Source organism: Lolium perenne, chromosome 7, assembly GCF_019359855.2.
Source record: "Lolium perenne isolate Kyuss_39 chromosome 7, Kyuss_2.0, whole genome shotgun sequence".
NCBI lineage: Eukaryota > Viridiplantae > Streptophyta > Magnoliopsida > Poales > Poaceae > Lolium > Lolium perenne.
The window spans coordinates 135,680,949-135,695,043 of NC_067250.2; the positions used below are offsets into that span (position 1 = coordinate 135,680,949).

Consider the following 14,095-nt stretch of genomic DNA (forward strand, 5'->3'; position numbering starts at 1 on the left):
AAACGTCAAGCACATGAGGAGTGACGGAGCCAATCGAAACAGATTCAAAGCCAGTATACAACGGTGAGTGATGCAACAAGCCTAGGTCGCCATGTTGCGAGCACGGAGCACATAACAAATTATTCATCTATAGTCTTGATGTTGATCATGACTTGCTTTTGATCTCATGTTCATAGGGACGGGCTGTATGGAGAACATTATAAAAAACCGCCACATTTGCGGCTAGTGTTTCAAAAAAATCACCACTTTACGTTAAGGTTTTAAAAAACCACCACTTCAGTGCTCAAAAACACTGATTCGTATCTAACACTGACTTAATCACCAAACTTACATGTAGGTTCCATTGTCAGGCTGACATGGCACTGTGGTAACACTGGGGGCATTCTTCCTATAAATGTTACAACATTACCTGGCCAACCAGGCCATCTCCAGGGGGCAAATCAATCTGGATCGCACGTTGTTACTGCTACAGTGAATTTGCTCTCCCACTTTTCACTCTAACCGTTGGATCTGTAACTTCCTTTTTCACTTGTTCAGCTTCTTGTCGAGTCAATGACGCCTGGGGCCAGTCGCGTATGGGGTCGGGCCGCAGAGACAGCCCCGCACGCTTGTTCCCGTCGCTTTTCTTCGACTTCCACTCGCATCGCCTTGCTTTTCGCGTGTGCGTGGGAGCAGCCGGTGAAAGTGAAACCTAGATCGGTGAAACACTTTCCCCCAATCAGCCGCCTCCTCCCAATCCAATCCTCTCCTCGTCTCCTCCCCAATCGCTGCCTCTTTTATCCTCTCCAATCCCCGCTTCCATCACCACACAGGGCTGTGAGGAGGAGATGGGTGGAGGCGCGCAGGAGGAGCCTCTGCAAGACCGCATCCTGAAGGAGGGCGGCGGGACTAGACGGGACGACAACGGGAGGAGGCGTTGCAGGAGCAGGGCGGCGGCGCATCGCCACAACCGGCTGGTGCTCGAGCCCGCCGCCTCTTCGCGTTGCTCGCTGACTCCTCGCGTCACCCGCCCCCAAGTCAGATGACGATGCGAATCAGTGGAGGAGGGGACCATGGAGGAGAGGAATGATGCATGGAGATGTCGTGGTTAGCGACGGAGCGCTAGCGGCGGGCGACGACCGGGCCAGGCAAGTCCATCTCGTCCCTCTCCTCTCGGTCTCTCTCTCCTGCACTCTGGGCGATGACCCCCAGTGCCTCTACTACACCTCTTTGCTTCTTCCCCGGATAGCCCACTGGTATTTTCCCCCTTCTCTTAGTTCTCCACCTGGATCCACTTTAATTTGCCTGCTTAGGGTTACTATATCTGTATGATTCACGTGAAAGATTTTCCAGGTGAAGAGATCCCCTTTTTGGATCACGAAGAGCATGGAGCTTCTCAGATTTCTGAGGGAAATTCTACGGAGTCTGATTACCATCAGGTGGTTCTACCCTTCTTATCTTTTGAGGAAATCAAGTGTGGAAACTGAGCTTTATTGGTTTCTGCCCCCCTCGATATGATTCTCTCCTCTTCAAATTTATTTTTCTTTTGCAGATAGGGTTTGGGTGTGCAGAAGATTTTCATAGCGATGACAATTGCAGAATTGGTGTTGTCCATGGTTACTATAGCCTGAAGGTATACAGAACCTTCACACCTCTCTTTCCCTTCTCTCTTCTCATGTAATCTTTTTACTCCACTTGATATGCCCGTCTTTTACTTTAACTCTAGACTGAATTAATTATGTTACAACATTATTACGGCATAATTTTGTAAATATCTGACAATTTTATGCACCGTTAGGACCATCCACGGCAAGTCGAATCTCGAATGGCATGTATTTATATGGATTTGAGGTGAACCGACTGATTCTGCCTTGCTGTCATATCATTGTAAGTCGCTCTAATCCTTTGCTTACACAGATGCACATGATTTGCCAATTTGTTCAGTGTGTTTGATACTTCGATTGCTGGTCTTTTTAGGAAGTGTCACGTGCCTAAGGTTTCAGACTTGCAATGGTTATGACGGATTTAGTGATAGCTGACCATATGGCCTGTGACATTCAACGTGTGGTGGAAAAGAACTTACCTCCATGGTTGATGCGTATTAGTGCCCTAGGCGTCCAACTACATGAGCCGATCCAAGGTAACCTTCTTTTGTAAATTATTGTTTTCTAAGTTTATTTATTTTTTCTGATTTTGTGTGTGTAAATCATTAGTTAGTTGTAATGGAAATGTGGAAGGTTAGAGTTTATAATGCTGATTTACTTTCTGATATGTGAGGTGTAGTAACATACTGCTTGGCGGCGTGCTGCGGAATAGGCCGTGCCTCCTCTTCTCCCCCAATCGTCGCCTCCTCTCCTCCTCCCCGATCCGCGGCGTACAGAGTAGGCAGGTGGAGCAGCACGACCCCGGGCTCCAGACCGTGCAGAAGAGATGAGGGGACAGAGGTGGCTCAAGCGGAGGACGACGGGCATGAGCGAGCGACGGCGCGCGTGGAGGAGGTACGTGTGGTGGCCGGACAAGCGGGCGAGGATGGCCAGGCCACAACAAGATTCACCTTCAGGTTAGGCTCATTTCTTCCTTCCAATCCTAAAGTTTTTCCTCTCCATTCTTCTCTTTTCATCTCTGGCCAGAGATGATTTGATCCATCCGGCGCGATTGAGATTTCCGTGTCTTGCTGCCGTGTTGAGCTCTGATCTCAAATAGTGTTGTGGAAATTCGCTGGTTTGTAAGAGGCAGCAACAACGCATCTTTGCCGCTATCAACCTGTAGATTTTGTACTATATTAGTTTGAGGATTGCATAGGATCCACAAGAATTTGGCAAAATATGGAGTGGTAACTATCAACTCCATATTTCACATTGATGTGTGACATGAGTGGTAACTGATTTGGTAGTATATTAGTTTGAACATTGCATCGGATCTACAAGAAAGAGGCAAAATATGGAGTGCTAACTCCATATTTCTCATTGATGTGTGACAGGAGTGGTAACTGAAATTGATTCATCATTTTCTATTTTAGTTGTAACTCCATATTTCGCATTGATCTGTGACAGGAGTGGCAACTGAAATTGATTCATCAATTTCTATTTCTATTTCTATTTTTCTGTATGACAATCTACTTGATCAGTCAGTATAATGTGTGTGTTCTTTTCTAGAGGAAAGAAGCCATCTACTTGAATGTGCTTTTGGCATTCTTTCTAGAAGAGAAAATAAGATTTAGATTGTAGGTCGCTTCAACCAAGAGGCAGAGGTACATTCGGAATTTGTTATGTACTTTTGCATGCTTGTAGATTGCTATCCCCTTTTATTAGTTGCATACAGTTATTGGATGGAAACCTAAGGTCTTTGTGCACTTCATTATGGATAAACCAATTTGTTGTATATACAATATTTTTGGCTGGATATATACGCATAGGTCTGATTGCAAACATGTTTCTTGCTACTGTTGGGAAGTCTGGGAATGACCTGCTATTGAATTCTGTAGGGTGCCGATTAGCAGTGAGTTTCTTTATTTTTCTGGGAATGACATTATGCAATTTTCCGAGCAGCAATCTTGGGATATCGGCAGGTTTGACAAGACTTTATTTATCTTTAAAGGGCCTCCGAATCCTCTCAATTTCTTTACTAACTTCATCTTTTCGTGTTTTGTTAATATGTTAATATGCTTTCTTCAGGCTTGGTTCCCGTTTAGTTCTTGTCTTCTTGCTTTAAGTGTTACCGTAGAAAAGGTCTTGTTGTTTCAGCACGGATATGTTATTTTTGCTATATTCTAAAGCTAATATTATCCTTCAATCTGTAATGGAGGTTTATTCCGAGTTCTCTTTTCTGCATCTTTGGTAAGTACGCTTACTCAAAATGGGAGCCTTATTTCAGCAATGGTGACATGCTATGCGGTTGCCCTTTATTTCTATACTCCCAGCGGCAAGTGCTCGTTGGCTGTTGGATGGCGTTTTATGGTTATTTGTCATACATGAATGCATGTTGTGGCTACCTCATGTTGTGATATTGTTTCCATGTATTTAAAGTGGATATGCATCATTAACGAATCTTTGTTTCTTGCCTCTTTGTTTGCCTTGCATTGATGGAGATCATAAAGTTTCTAATTCGTATTTTATCTCCTGAAAAAATACTGACTTTTTTCTTGCATCAAATCAGGGCCAAATAAAAGAAGTTTTCTATTCATGGTAGAAGCACAGTTTTATTAGGGAAATGATTTCTATTATACAATGAATTCTTGAGGTACAGGTATGTGATTTGTAAGAGTGAGTTTTGCATTATTGTTTTCCAAGAAATTGAGTGGGTGCATTCTATGCAGAGATTGCTGTGAGTTTTCATCGTTGGTGCCTATGCCACATGTAGAATTAAACTAGAGGCTTGCTGATCGCTGCATTTTTTTCTAGACTGCAGTTTAATATTAGTGGTTGATGTGGTTTCTGATCTCTATTAAATGAACTAATAAATGTGTTATGAGAAAAGAGCTGAACATTATCATGTATTCTCTGTCCGCTTACTATATTGAAAGCTACTGAAGCATATCCCTTATATCCAGATTTGATGTTTTTTGTGTATGTAGGTGGCTCTGAGTGCATATAATCTGTGTTGATGTATTTAGCCATGGCGTTTATGTCACATGTATGGTACAGTCGTATTCAGCCAAGGTATTTTACCTATCCCTTTCTCTATTGTATTGAAATATTTTGCCATGGAATATTTTCTCATTATTACTTGTTTACTTACTCTAGCTTTGCAGGCTTTTTTCACTAATATCAAGATAAAGAAGTTGTCTGGCATGGTCGCTTTAATACGAAAGATCGTGTTAATTTGGTCGATGCACAATTGCAGAAGATAAAGAACTTTTCTGGCATGTTAGCTTCAATAATAAGGAATATGACAGGTAAATCTTGAGTGTGTGCCAATTTATTTTTTGTATTTTGCATTTGGTTCAGTTGCTACATCCAGTAATGGAGTGTAATTTGATTGATGATGTAGTCGTCTGATTTTTTTTTGACACAGAAGCTATATTGCTGAAGATGCCTACGGTTCAGCAGCTTATGATGATTTACTTCAGCAGCTTATGATGTCTATGGTAATGTCTGCCAGGAAATTTGTGTTTTTCCTGATACTTTTTTGCTTCTATTTATTATCTTTGCCTATCTGTTTGTATTATTGTATTGGTGATTTTTTTCCTTCGTCTAAACATAGTATGGATGTATCCATGTAAATTCTAAGCCATCTTATTTGTAAAATGTGCGCTTGATTAATTGTATATTGATATGTTACGTTTCCCACTAAAGTTTGGTCTTTCCTTTCTCACTGAAGTTTGAGATTTCCCTTTACCAGGGAGGTTGGTGCAGTGTGTGACGGGAAGAAACGAGGTGAAGCTTCTCCCAATCGTCTGGCGGTGAGGAGGACGCGAGTTGGAGGTGGATTGAGCTCGATGGCCAGGAGGGGCCGTTAACTGATTGGGGAGTTTGGTGCAGCGTGTGATGGCAGGAAACGAGGTGAGGCTTTCATTTATTCCCCTGCTCATGATCTCTCTCAACAACTCAGTGTACGCCAGCTCTTGATAGCACCCTTGGCCGGTGAGAGCATCAATAGGAGCGTCTTAGCTTGTTTGGCTGCCATCTTCAAGCGGCATGTGACGTTCTGGTAGCATTAAAAAAGATTTTGTAGTGTTTCATAGATAAGGATTTGAAATTCCAGAGCCTGTGGATACTTTACGGATCAACATAGGTCACCTTCTGTTTTGATTTCATTTTACCTATTTGTATTTGACATATACACTGAAGAATCTCTATACTGTAATAGACAGTTATACCACAAATTCTTGGCAGGAATAGAGTTACATACAAGTGACGTGCTCATTCTCAACATCTTGATAATGATACACAACTATATTGCAAATTGCGTTTGGGCCTAAGAATTCCACCTAAAGTTAAATCTTTCTGTGGTCTGTCAAAGATGCAGTTTCTGGTCATGATTGTAGCCTCAAACATTTGTTCTTGAGCTATTTTTTGCATCATGGGGAACTATATATCTGGCTATGTGTCACGGTCTATTGATACAACTGAAAATACATGTTCCTTCTTTTCCTTTGTTTACTGTGTTAGATTGTTATATACTTCGGCTCTCTGCTATGTACAATTTCAGAATTTCTCTCTGAAAATAAATGCTATCAAAAGGGACATGGTGTGGTCTCACTGCTACAATCTCCATGGGGTTTTGCTTTTCGTTTTATTGAATATTTCCTCTCCATTTGAGCTGTTAGTTTGTAGGGGGTTTTCTTCGTAAAGAGTTAAATCAAGCTTTTGCTGCTATGGAATGTTTCTTTTCGTTTTTTGAAGAAATCATTTGACTGGCTGATGTTATTTCTTCATAAAGAGTTAAATCAAGCTTTTGCTGCTATGGAATGTTTCTTTTCTTTTTTTGAAGAAATCATTTCACTGGCTGATGTTATTTCTTGTATACAACCTGACCTATATTTTATTGTTGCTTAGGGTTGACAAGATATCTAATATCTGAATCCATAAATCAGGGCTCTATGTAAATCCGGAATGATGTTTGGTACAGGCCGGGCAATGGAGAATCATTGTTAAAGGTGATATTGCAGGCATCATCATGACCACATCAAAGGTCCTAAACTCTAGGTGAGATCTTTCTTATTTTTTCATCTCTTGAGAATGAATCATCTCCTGCATAGTTATTAATAAGACTATATTTGTGTGACATTGTACTGGCTCATTGGTAATTGATAGTGCTTTGCCTTTTCATACTCGCAGCTATTTTTTGTTGCTCATCATGCCTTTTCTTATGAATTAGTAGTGATCCTGTAAGGCATGAATCAACAGGAAAAATTATAGAAAGGAAAATAATAGCGAGAAGGAGGGTGAGTAGAAAGAAGCATTTATACTCATTAACATTGATGTTGATTCATATTATCAGACCGGTTTGTTTTATTAGTTGGGTCAGCTGAATGTTAAGACGGGAGGTGGGATAGATAGTCCTCATTGTACCATGAAATTTGAAAATAACTAATTTTTTTTGTTGATGAAGCCGCTGAAAATATTGGTTCTCACGTACTTACACCTTTCAGTTAAATACAAAATCTTTTGTTATTGGAATGTTTCAACTGAATATATCAAGGCAAGGAATTAATTGACAAGATGATCAGATACAATATATTAGTACATTGCCAATGTTTTTTAATACTTGATGTATGCTAAAAAAATTTGGTTTGCCTTTTAATAGTACCCCTCTGGCCCAAATTAATTAGTTGACACACATGGTACTGGAATCAAAACTCGACATAGTAATGGGCTTGCGACAATTAATCGGCCTGAAATTAATTTCTTGCCTTGATACATGATACATGAAGAACCACATCCTCGATGTCCTGTTCCAGGTCCACAGCTACTGCCTTCCCCAAGAAGGCCATCTTTGAGGCTAGATCAGCAAGGTGAGCCCTTTTTCCTTCACATCTTTGCAGCATCAAGTGATTGTCCATGGTTTTATCATCTTGCAATGTTAGCTGTAATTTTGCTTAATTTGTTGATTGTTTTCTTTCTTATGAGCAGAGGAAAGTTGTGACCAAAAAGTGTTTTTATTGTCTGCAGGTCACCGTCTACAGAGGACTCATTTTTTGCCTCACAATTTCATTTCTACAGGTTATAATCCAATTTAGTCAATTAGTTGAGTTTGTTGTCTCTAGCATTTGTTTGATCCAAAAGAAAACTGTTAGCATTTTCCCCTTTCCCAAAGTACAAGCTATATTAACTATAGGCCATGTGCATATTAGTTAAATCACACGCATGCCCTTATAGCAAGGTTAATAATTCTCACCTTTTTTATAGTCACTATGTATGTTCTATTTTCTCAGCTGTATATTTGATCGTAATTCTTTTTTTTGTTTGTTTGATAGGCTTAGTATGGGAGGAACCTGTGGTTATGATGTATAATAATTCTGGTATGCGAGTATGATAAAGACCACTTTGTGTGGCCTGCTCACATCTGTTCTTTGCTTCTTAGTTATGATCTTGGTGTATTCACATTGAAGAAAATAACACCACTTTATATGTACTTATTGAATGTCTTGATGGCACAAAAAAACATGAGATTGGCTTCTATGTTATACACATTCATTTCTCTTTTGTATTAACAAATGGTTGGATGAAAAAAAAATTGTCGCTTCTGCAGCATACATGTGTTATCTTTATATAATTGGTTGAATGTTTTTTTATAAAAAAATGCTTATATAGGCTTAAGGGGCCACGACAACCTAATGAATTCTTGGACAACTATATAAACATCAGCCGTGTAAACCTTATGATTAACTATCTCGCTTTTACCTCTGCGCCGGGGTGCACCGGGTCATCTAGATTGTTCAGAGAAAGGTCGGTGCTTATAGAAGGATAGAATACAGATCTCCTGGTGGACTATGCTTTCTTATTTGTTGAAGTGAGATATGATTGTTGGCTGGAGACTCAGAGCTCATAGAAGGTCAAAGTTCCATTCCTGGATACAGTTCAGCATGTATAAATCACTTCAGTTACACATTTCTTTTGTCATTCCAATAGCCCTGCTACTATTTTGAGTCTGCTGCAATCCATATGCATATTCAGTCAACTTTTTTGTTGTTGCAGTGATGTGATAAGCAACCTACTTGTTGAAGTGCATCTCAATTAGATCTCTGAAACAAGCACCGTATTATTGGGTTATACTGAATGCAACTATTCAATTCTTTTGCAGTTGGTGAAGAACCGTTTGGGATCCTCATTTTAACTGAAAGTTTCACTAAATCCATTAAAGGCTGTCAGGTATCTTCTAGCTGTGCAGTGATGTGTTGCAGTATAGGCTTTTCTTAGCTGAGTTTTAGTTCTAACATATATTGGTTCTAATGCAACACAGTTTTTAGAAATGGAGATTAATAGTTGCTTTGCTCTTAGAAATGATGATTTATATATTTGTTTCCTGCAAGATATTGAAGCCCTAGAACTATAGGAGTGCAGCTTGCACGAATAAATAAGGTTAATAACCAGTTCCTGCTGCTTTGATTCTTTGACTAATAAACATGCCTGTAAATGTTTATTCATGTCAAATGCAAGACACGTTTAAGACAGCTCACTAATGAGGAAAAATAACTTTAATTAAGTGTCTACCGTTCTCCCTTGATGGTCAACATATTGTGATGTAAGATTTGTAGGACTTCATGCAAGTCTTAATTCTATTCTCGCACCTTGCTTTCTACAAGCAGCTTTATGAATTTGATATCAAGTCTTGTCTTTTAGATCTCTTTGAACAGTAATTGTTAAACGATTCATATGAATGATGTAGATCAAATTATGTGCACTTCGTGGTACAGCTATTGAAGTCCCAAAACCCTGATGAGACACGTAGTAATTCAGATATGTATGCTACCTTTAAGATTTCTGATTGGTATTCCATTTTTGTTGGTGAAGCGTTCTTCCTTTTCCGTACCTCAGCCATTTTCACCTGCAATTTATTATATAGTTATATGATTAATTAAAGCTCTGTTTTTTTATGTTCACTTCGTGGGACTACTCTAAGTTTGCTATTGTGGTGTACAAAACTTGGTGTCTGGTTTTAATTGTTCATTGATAGGCATTTTTTCTATCGCCTGACAGAATTTTCGACCTTGTTAACAATCTTATAAAGAGAGAAATTAGGATTGTGTCCCGGTTAAACATGGCTCCTGAGGTGCAAGGCGTACTAACTGCTGCAGTTTTGGCGGTCCATCTTCTCGAAGCAAAGCCATAGGCCATGGACCTGCCGCTCTGCTCTAATTTGGTAGCAACCTGACAGTTAGCGAGAGAGCAGTTCGGGACGGGGCTACCTTACCGGAGATCTGGACGGTTTGGAGTTAGAATGGCCAAATCCTAATTTTCTGTTTAACCCCTTTTCCTTATTTATATGTATTTTATAGCTTCCCAGTTATATTACCTATCTCACCATTAGAGTATAACTATACATATTCTATCCGCTGTGTTGTATGGTAGTGTATTGCTATTGGTGATTTTCTGATCAACCTGGTTTGCAACCAAAGTATGAGTTGTGTTCTTACTGTTGATTCATTTGCTATTTATTTCTTGCTGATTATCACCATGTATTCACTTACTGATAAGACATGGCTTTAATTTAGGCTCGGGTTCGATCTTTATGCTGGGACGCAGGTTCATCCTATATATTAGCGTCCATTAGCATATTATTAATGTGATTTTGTTTGCATTGATTTAGGCATTTCTCTCATGTATTGAATCTGCCATTTGCGCGATAGCGCAACGGGTCATCTAGTAAGTTAGATGGGTTCAATTTCTTCGGGTCTTTGCAACGTTTACTAAACGATTTTTTCCTTGGAGAAAATAATTCATGCTGCATTAGTGCGTTGACCAATCCCACACTCTTTTACAAAATAATTTAGCAAAACCGGAAAGAATCACGCATGCGCATCTCCAATCGCCGCCGCTCGGAGCTGCATTCTCTCCGCCGCCGGCGCGTGCAGGTCGCGCCTCCACTCCTCCAGCCAGGATCTCTCTCGCTCGCCACCTCCAACTAATGCCCGCGCTGCTCCTAGCTCCCAGACTCCCCCAACTCATGACCGCCCGCTCCCAGCGGCCAGCCACTCGTAGTTCGTCGCGCCGCCGCCAAGGCTCCGACAAGAAATTAGCGCCGGAGTAAGCCTCTCCGTCCAAGGATGAAAGCCCGAGGACCGTTCCCGAGCCGAGGCGCACATCCCAGGCCTCTCCATAGACTCCGGCGAGTCCTGGAGCGCTACGCCGATGAAGGCCAAGCCGGGGCCCCACCGTCCTTGTCGATCCTGGCAGCCCCCATGCTCGGACGCCGGTGCCGGCGCTCCCCAACACGACCTCCGTTCTCTCGCCACCTCCCTATTTCCTTGGCTAGCGACCCCTGATGCGCGCGACGCTGCAGCCACCTTCTCCACGTCGTGGCCTTCTCCCTGATGCGCGTGCTGCCGCAGTCGGCTTCTCCTTAGGCGCGCGCCGCCGTACTGCCCTATGGACAGCGAGGCATGATCTCCGTGAGAGGATTGGCCACCTGGGTGTTAGAATTTTGGGCATTTGGCCTTTGGCCCAGGCGCTTTACACAAAAACTAGATGGACCTTGCGCGCGTTGCTGCGCCCGTTTTCGCTCTTGGTGTTTTAATCTTCTGATCTACGCATAATATGACTGATTTCATAAACTAATATTGATGCATGTGCAGCCATTAAATTTAACAAAAGTCAATAAATTGCCAAAAGAATGGCCATGAAATGGAGAAATAGGGGAATATAAACAAACACCAAGCGTCCAAAAGAATCATCACGAAATGGAGAATCAACAAGTACATAAACAAACACCCAAAAGTTCTAATGGCAGTTAAACAGGAGAAAATCTAAAAGAATCATTTTACACCAACATCGAACCTCAGTTTTTAGCTTATTTAAAGAAAATCTTGTGTGGTTCATCCAAAAAAGGTTCTACTATTGCGCTGCTGCGTATGATTGATGGTTATAGCCCATATGATTTCAAAAGAGAAAATATAAAAATGCAACTTACTTTTTTTTTCCAGGAGATACCTTCAGGTTAAGATTCAGGTCCACCTTGACCATCTTTTAATCCCCTAAATTGATTGTCCAGAAATTAGAAGTATTTCTCGGAGTTGTAAAAGAAACATCGAACTATATAAACCTTGAGAAACTACATGGAAGGAGATTCCTGAAGTGTAATCCCGACAAGGGTGACACATCTTAATCTTTTGTTTATTTCTACCTGTATACATCTATCCCGAAATACTGAAGGTTCATTGTTTTCTTCGTTTCTTTATACTTTAACAATTATCCTAGATTATTCATTATTGGCCATGTTATTTTAGTGGTTGGTGAGAATCAACATAATTGCATGCCTTATGGTTCAGAAAGTTGGATTGTGTAAGGCGTAATAGTGCAACAGGAAAAAACAGTATCTTGTACACAGGTGAAGGATATAAAAGATACTCCATGGAGAGTATTGAGTTGTCATTTTCCAAAATAAAAAAACATACTACATGAAATTGTTGAAAGCTAGGAAATAGTATCGTGATACAGATACAGAAGATTGCCAGCACTGACAGAACCCAGGGATGAGATGCGTACCTCTGAGTCGGCATCACCACCAATGAAATGTCTCGCATGGAAAAATGCCGCATAGCACCAAAGCCAACACTGACAGGTGGGCCCACAAATTGCAACAGCACCCGGACGAAGGATCGAGCTTAGTGCTAGATTGGAAGGATTTGGTCACCGAAACAATTTGAAAACAACATATATATAACAATGACTGACAAATAGATCATATACAAATATTACACTTATAATTTATGAAAATCTTGATCTGCCACAAAATCAAGGTGAGCATTCTATGCAGTGCAAGGCCCAATAGGAGCGGTTTTGGCATGCCGTGATTAAGGCCAAGTGTCACCAGATCACGCATGGAAGGAAAGAAACCACATGAGCACATTCATAGAAATAGGACATGAATGTACACGGAAGATATAGCTAGCCATATCATTCAACTAAACAAAATTAACATCATGTGAGAACTTGAGGAAAATTAAACTGCATGAGAAGGAGTTATGTGAAAGGTTGAGATACTGAAACCTCTGCCTGCTCCTAGAGTCCTAGGCCCGACACGAATAAGGCGTCAACTTCGGCTCCTTCGGACCGGTGACCATGGCATGGAAATAACAAGCGGCCATGGAGTAGATGTGCACCACCATCTAGGAAGAAGGAGCAGAAGCTTCGCGAATGATTTGTTGTTGCTTGGGCTAGAGCACAATACATGTTGAAGAACAACCTGTTTTTTCATCTTCTGTGACTCTCCGATAGACGAATCCTGGGATATCAGATATCTTATATTTTGTGAACTTGACTTCTCTTAATAAAGGGAACTACCCCTTTAGTATATTTTTTTAACAACATCTTATCATGTGGCAGAACACCCTAATCTTCTAATCTTGAATATATGTCGACTCTCTGTTGATAGCATAATCTTAGACATCACACTCGAATACTATCTCTTATTTGAACCATCCAAAATTCAGTATTACAAAATACTAAGCAAATCAATTTCATTTTCATATTTTCTACATCTTCATTGCATCTATCTATTTAAAGCACACGTTTGATACAACCAAATCAATCTACCCAATTCCCAGTACTGCTGCTGATGTTCATCAACCCCATGAAAGATCATACATCCTACATCAGCAGCCAACAGTAGCATCAGCAACCTAGCAGTAGTATCAGCAAGCAACGGCAGGCAAGTATCAGCAGCCAAAGGCAAGCAGCATCAGCAAAAAACAAGCAGCAAGCAGAGTCACATCAGTAGCTTGACCAAATGTTTTCTTTGCTACATACTGGATTATTATTGCTATAATAATATGTTTCAAATAGATTACCTTCACCATGAAAATAATTCTAACCTAGATATACATAACAAGTATGTTCAATAAGTAATGTCTATTCTTATCCGACTGTGGCCACCTTATATGTATCAAAATTTACCTGATAGAATATGAATACTTGGACTTAAATCAAATATCTCATCTCTACATCCAAACAGAACAAAAAAAAAACCATATAGGCATAAATCACATTAATGACAAAGCCCACTGATTTACAGAAAGTAGTGCATGCCAACTTAAAATACAATCACACCGAACATCCAGTACAAACACTTCAATAATTCTCAGTTCAGAACTACCTTCAGTCATATGTTAACAAACTAAACGTGAACTTAATCCAACTAAACAGTATCTTCTAAATACATATTGATGATTCAAATACAGAAACAACGAACATTATAAGAACTATTTCATAGGTATAATTGAATAGCAAAGCATTGTAAACAATAGATGTACTAAACCGAATAGTAGGCTGGTCCATGGTTGATATTATTAATTGTCCTCTATTAATCGATCCAAGCTAATTTGTTTCTTCATTTTTTTATTTACTCTGTCATCTTGGTCGAGTATTCACTCTAGTATTAATTTGTAGCTCCATTGTCGCTCAAACAAAATATAAAAGAAACCCAGCTGGTCGAATACGGTCTTCTGGGCATACGC

General features: G+C 40.3%; 1 protein-coding gene across 37 annotated transcripts; it reads left to right on the forward strand.

The window, feature by feature from the left end:
* The first annotated feature begins 647 nt into the window (after nt 1-647).
* On the forward strand, nt 648-10,038 carry LOC127301709 (uncharacterized). Of its 37 annotated transcripts, none has more exons than XR_011749125.1 (17): nt 648-1,127; nt 1,333-1,418; nt 1,532-1,612; nt 1,778-1,866; nt 1,957-2,119; nt 2,257-2,539; nt 3,464-3,547; nt 4,135-4,224; nt 4,553-4,637; nt 4,722-4,873; nt 4,993-5,065; nt 5,320-5,480; nt 6,515-7,435; nt 7,593-7,643; nt 7,898-7,942; nt 8,355-8,792; nt 9,621-10,038. XR_011749125.1 is itself a non-coding variant. In XM_071823704.1 (17 exons), exons 12-16 carry the CDS (start codon nt 7,342-7,344, stop codon nt 8,966-8,968), a joined length of 273 nt encoding a protein of 90 aa, XP_071679805.1. In that variant the 5' UTR covers nt 651-1,127; nt 1,333-1,418; nt 1,532-1,612; nt 1,778-1,866; nt 1,957-2,119; nt 2,263-2,539; nt 3,135-4,224; nt 4,553-4,637; nt 4,722-4,873; nt 4,993-5,065; nt 5,320-5,480; nt 6,515-7,341; the 3' UTR covers nt 8,969-9,002; nt 9,621-10,038. The 37 variants fall into 37 exon arrangements, 4 of the variants coding, with proteins under 4 accessions (XP_071679805.1, XP_071679804.1, XP_071679803.1 ...); XR_011749126.1 differs by having other exon boundaries at nt 4,135-4,218; XR_011749150.1 differs by having other exon boundaries at nt 649-1,127; nt 2,263-2,539; nt 3,135-4,224; nt 6,515-6,865; nt 7,355-7,435.
* Nucleotides 10,039-14,095: the final 4,057 nt, after the last annotated feature.